This window comes from Bombus vosnesenskii, unplaced genomic scaffold (genome assembly GCF_011952255.1).
Source record: "Bombus vosnesenskii isolate JDL3184/JDL3185 unplaced genomic scaffold, Bvos_JDL3184-5_v1.1 scf7180000013295, whole genome shotgun sequence".
Taxonomy (NCBI): domain Eukaryota; kingdom Metazoa; phylum Arthropoda; class Insecta; order Hymenoptera; family Apidae; genus Bombus; species Bombus vosnesenskii.
In genome coordinates, this window is record NW_022882946.1 from 7,081,368 (window position 1) to 7,087,631 (window position 6,264).

At 33.8% G+C, this 6,264-nt stretch overlaps 1 protein-coding gene across 1 annotated transcript; it reads right to left on the reverse strand.

Moving 5' to 3' along the window:
* Positions 1-24: 24 nt before the first annotated feature.
* LOC117233403 (ADP,ATP carrier protein 2) lies at positions 25-3,225 on the reverse strand. The gene is made up of 4 exons (XM_033493690.1): positions 2,904-3,225; positions 1,399-1,660; positions 1,059-1,293; positions 25-979 (listed from the first exon to the last, which is right to left on the reverse strand). Exons 1-4 carry the CDS (start codon positions 3,064-3,066, stop codon positions 737-739), a joined length of 903 nt encoding a protein of 300 aa, XP_033349581.1. The 5' UTR covers positions 3,067-3,225; the 3' UTR covers positions 25-736.
* Between the last annotated feature and the right edge of the window lie 3,039 nt (positions 3,226-6,264).

Below are 6,264 nucleotides of genomic sequence, written 5' to 3' on the forward strand. Positions count from 1 at the left end.
TTAAGGTAAGAAAAGACTCAAAACTATGTTTTGTCATTACTTTTATTGATCTGTTGGTTTCTTTGCACACATCCTAACATGAACACATTGGATGCATACACTTACAAGTAACGCTTCTCATTATCTTACACGTAGTAGTCTGGAGTGTGAAATTAAATTACTGTCACTGAAACTCGATGAATTTCATTGATATCGTTAATATGATCATTTATTATCTACAACGGGCCGAGAGTAAGGGCGGGGGGGCGGCCCAAGTCTACACGTCCCGCCGTCGCCGCAATGGTATTTCGTCGCGCGTCCTTCTCTTGCTCAAATGTATACGCTTATTTTTGTTATTTTCTTCTTTTTTGTTTAGATAATTATTTTTACTACTTTATGTCTCGACCATCGCTTATATAGTCACATGTATCAAACATTTCACATATCCATTCGTTTTTTTTTACGAAAAGGGAATATGAAATATAGAACATGTGAGCTGCAAGAAAATACTGAATCCGGCAATAAATTAAGCGAATTCTCTTCTACAGTCAAGATACATATTCTGCCGAGTTTCATGCATTTCACAAGATGCTACCAAAAGATCATAGTCTGACTGTTCTCAAATTTCTCGACAGTTCGTGTACTGTTTCAGCCATGAAATCACTTGATCTGTTGTTATGTCGGATGGTGAGGGTAATAAAGATGGTACTTGCAATTGTAGTTGTGAAGGTAATGAGGTGAGGATTGTTATTATGTCTTAAAGGAGATTCTTAATTTCATCATAAAGTACCAACACGAGTGCACCACCTGTACCACGAAGAACGTTGGAGAATGCTCCTTTGAAGAAAGCACCACCACCTTCTGACTTATAGATAGTGGCCCAACAGTGAAGGGTACTCTTGTATAACATATCGGATTTAGCGCGACCAGACTGCATCATCATACGCCTACGTACTGTGTCAAATGGATAAGATACAATACCCGCAACAGTTGTGACAACCTGCAAGAAATATTAGATATTAATAAAAGGATTGCAGTTGTATCAAGATTTAAAATAGATATTATTGTCTGGTCTGTACCTGAGCAATACCCCATGAAATAAGGAATGGTGTCTTTTTGGGATCAGGCAGCATACCACGGGCAGTATCATAGAAACCAAAGTAGGCAGCACGATAGATGATGATACCCTGGACGGATACACCGAAGCCACGATAGAGGCCACCAATACCGTCAGTCTTGAAGATCTTAGTCAGACAGTTACCAAGACCTGAGAATTCACGTTCACCTCCAGCTTTGCCTACATCAGCAGCCAACCTATAAATAATAAGTGTAAGTAATCACCATATATAAAACTTTATCACACAAGTTGTAATTAAGAATTAATCACAATCGAATACCAAAATAATATATAAAAAGTACCTAGTTCTGGCAAAGTCAAGAGGATAGACAAAGCACAGAGATGTAGCACCAGCAGCACCACCAGAGGCCAAATTTCCAACAAAGTAACGCATAAACTGTGTATTTTTATCAACACCACCAAGGAAAACTTGCTTGTACTTGTCTTTGAAGGCAAAGTTCAAAGCTTGTGTGGGAAAATATCTGATAACATTGGCAAAGTTACCACGCCAATAACTGAGGAATCCTTGTTCTTTTGGAATGCGCACAAAGCAGTCAATCATACCTGGAATAATATGAATATATATTTACATCATACTTTATTTCAAGAAAGATTATATTTTGCATGAATAATAAGTGACAAGATTAATTACTTTTTCATTTTATTCAAAGTATTAGAATCTTTTCATGAAAATTTTTGAATATCTACATGAAAATATTTCAATGCTAGATTTAGAAATTCTATAAATTTTGTTTTGTCATATATTGAACTGCATGCTGTTATGTAACAGAACATTGTCAGCTATAGATTTTTAATTATTTATAATATTTCATATCTTCAAGTACATAAGATTATCTTTACAATAACTAAGATATGTTAACATTGCAGAAACTTTAAAAATCCGTTTTTTTTAATACTAAGCAAAGGAAGATACTCAAGGTCATGAAATCGTATTATTTTAGTATAATTTAAATATCATAAATTTTAATGATAACATATCGCGAATGATTAAATATTATCTACTAAATGTTTATCATAAAACTACAATCTAAGATTATGTATTATTAAAACATTATTATTCGTCAGCAAAATAATTCCACGCTTAAATCTGTGCAATTTGATATATTCGTAATTTTCTTTTTTTCTTAAATAAAACATTACTTATTTTTTCATAATTACATCACATCTTAGATATAGTACAATAAATTACATTCTCGTAAGTATGATTTCAATTGTTCATTATCAAATACATATTAAAAAATCTTTAAAATAAAATTTGAGTATATGCTTTATATTATAAAGGCAGCCATATTGAGCCGCATAGTCATCGATCGGCACTTGCGAATCCCGTACAAAGAGCAATGCCATGCACTGCCATCTGGTACCCAAGTCATTTCACCGAATATCGACCCACTGGTTTGTCAGAAAAGTACGACTTCCTCTTCAATCGATATTGCAAAAGTTATGTAAGACCCGAAACTTTATCTTTGTTACATAAAGTAGAAAATTAAAACTAGATAGTACTACTACTGGCGTACTACTAACATATAGTATGAAATGATATTACATAACAGTAATCTCGATCTTAACCACCGTGGAGGAACTTGGCGGAAACGCTTGGCAGTTTCAGAATCCCGATATGAGCGAAATGTTCCTGTCACATGTTTTGTATGTTTCGTTGCCTAGTCTTACGCACAGTGATTTGTGATTCCAGTTACTTGCATGTTATGTATCCTGACACTTTGTCCATTTTATTAATCTCTCATAAGTGATCGAATAAATGTAATTGCCTCCTTAAATAGCTTACCTTTGTAACGCTGGTCTTCAGCAATTTGCTTGGAGATATGCTGTACCTGCAGCAATAGCTTCACACGTTCGATGGGAGCAACCGCCGTTTTCGAGATAGCGGCGGCTACACCACCAGCCAAGAAATCCTTGGCGAATGCCACTGGATCCGCAAGACCAGACATATTGATTCAGACAGTTAGTGTGAAAACGGGTTAACAAAATAAAGAGGAGGAACCACTCCTACGTTTCGGACGCGCGCCGGACGACGAGTGACCGAGACGAGTTCCTCTCGTTGAACGGACCTCTGCTAAGAATAGCTGCGCAGGTCACGTGCAGAGTTCTGCGCAGGTTCAATCTTCTGGCACGGCCGCACCTTGAGACCCTGACACTTCATACACTTCGAATGCGTACTCTGTTCCCGAATTCGTGACCTTTCTTTCGTATCTTGCGACACTACGCCTTTCTTCCCCTTTTTCACGGTCACCATGTGTATATCAATTAAATAGAATGCGTTCACGGTCAGTCATTTCGAAATTAGATGTTTAACCGCGCTTATGACGTGTTTCCGGTAAAGAAAATATAGAAATTGTCGCTAGTGTCAAGGTATTCGAAACGCGAAGTAGTTTGGCGGGAATATATTTCTATAAAACGATGAAATATGTATCATATTTTTACGTATTATACCAAGATTTCTTCCGCATTTAACAATAGTGATTAAATGAATACCAAACACGGATATTATAGCAGATTAACAAAAATAATTGATATCAATATTTTTAATATATTTCTACAAATAAAAATTAATTGATGATTGCAACTCAATGTTTAATAAAAAAAAAGAGTATAGTGATATCGTTTTCTTTCTTCATATCTTAATTCAGAAAGAATTGTACAAATTATAGGAAGAAATATCGTAGAGAAGTTGTGTGTATATTTGAAATACCCGCCTGATACACCCATCTTTACTGGTTCTCCAGGTACTAACAGAGTACAATTTGCAATTATTTTCCTATTTCAACAAGGAATAACTAATAACAATTTATCTTTACCTTAACTTTAATGTAATTCATTCCTTAATTATCATTTTTATGTAATCACAACATTGCTTGGTTTTAACATAAACATTCTTATAACTATAATATTATTTCCAACAATCGTTAATGATAAAAATTGCTGGAGCGGTCTATAAAATCGAAGAAAATTACATTGAAGAGAAAAATAAGAAAACATTATGTCAAGGATAATGACCGGTCGAGTTTTGTATTATACAATTTGATGTGACCCTGTTCGATTTGAGGCAGGTATTACAGTGCAGTTCCGTCATACCGATCGATCGTTATCTCTACACTTTGGTAATGGTCATGTATATAATATGAATACATAGATCAAGTTATATCCTCATCAATAAGAACATTTATTATCAACATTTTTTATATTTTCATTTATTAATACAAGCAGAAAATTTTGATAAATACAATTGCGATAAGGTACATGTCTTTGGGGTGGTTTCGAGTTTGCGCTGTTTAAGATACAAGAACGAGATACAAGGTCAATCTTTCATGAAGAAGGAGGTCAACAGGGCGCGACTTGCGTAACCCTGGCGTACGGCCAGTATGTTACGAAGTACAACGCCAGAGTTCAATGGAGTAACTTCAAGTAAAGTATATTTATACACCTTGAAGACACGTACATACGTAGTGGACCTTGTAGAGAATAGACTAATGCTAAAAATGTCCTTTGTCTACATCATGTAAATTCCACTGCGCGTGCAAGTATTCATAGTGAGAATTAATCATATCAACTGATATCAGCCGAGCATAAACCTATGGATACTGGTACATAAATACTAATACAATAATTTTAATCGTAACACTAGTAATCGACTGTATCTTTTAAATGTTCTTGCACTTCCGTATAAATTTCTGTTTTCGATAACATTAAACATTTAAAGAAATTGTAACTTGTATATAATAATTATCCATTGTGTTTCCAATTGGATGAATAATTGAATGGTAACAAAAAGTGATTGAGGATACTATAAATACATAATATGTAATTGTAATTCATATAATTATAGAGAATTAAGTAAGAGACTATGTAGTATTCGAGAGGTAACATTTTTGTGATAGGACACTTAAAAAATTTATCAGAATTTAAATAATAAATTTAAAGATATATCATCACCTATTTTTATACCAAAATATTTGTCTATATTTATGTCTAATTCTATCGTACCACTACTAACTTATCTTCATCGATTTATACAGACATTTCAGTTATAACGGGAAATTCCACATTTACTGAGTTCAGTGATAATATTCGATATACTGTTGTGATTATCTACACAAAAACACATGTAAGCAGAATGACTCGTGTGGCTCATATTATGCATTATAATCAGTAATTTGACGACTGTGTAGATATATATAAATAAAAATTCAAAATTTTCGTCAATGCATCCATATATTATCCATCACAGAGTACTTCCTAACTTGCAGACGATGTTACGTAACTATTATCAAATTGACATATAATACTAAAAAGAAATTAGAATGAATAGAAGAAAAACCATTAGATACATACGTATATGCGTCATTCAGTTGCATACATAGAAAGTTAACGATTGCAAGCTCTAACACATTACTATATCGAACTTGCAACGTGGAACTTAAGTGTGTGGATTGGATTAAATAACGACCTTGATGGCGTATGCGGCTGTCTGCACATAGTGTAATAACTGAAGTCATGATGGTCAATGCACCTGAAAGCAGTTCGAAGTGGTTTTATTACTTGATAGAGATCTACAGGATTTAAGGTTTTGTAGCGCGACAATACATATCCCACAAAAGTAAAACACCCAGAGAATCGAAAGCCATATTCTTCGCGCATGCCTAAGATTCTTTCTCTATCAGAAAAGGAAGAACTTTCTTGACTGTCTGTATTTTCTGCACGCGTACACTAACAAACAATTCAGAAATCGGCAGAACGACAACTTTACATATAATAAACACAGCATTTTAGATGCCGAAATTATCAATGTTACATATTTCCGTAATTAATCAAAATGTCACTTTTGCAGAGGCTTACTATAGAGATTTTATGTTAAAACTTTCAACTTTAATAATGAACGTCTTTATTTCGGTAAGGCTAGGTTTCCTAAATATTGAGTCATGTATAGATAATATACTAACGTATCGTATACTTACGTATCGTCAACATTTGAGAGCAATTAAAATTAAGAAAATTAATTTGCGTTACAAATACCTTAAACGTATATAAGATGATGTAAATAATTTATACGAACAATAATATATTATGTGAATATAAATATAAATTCTGATTAAGGGTAATGCTCAAGACATTTATTGTTTTTGCCTTTC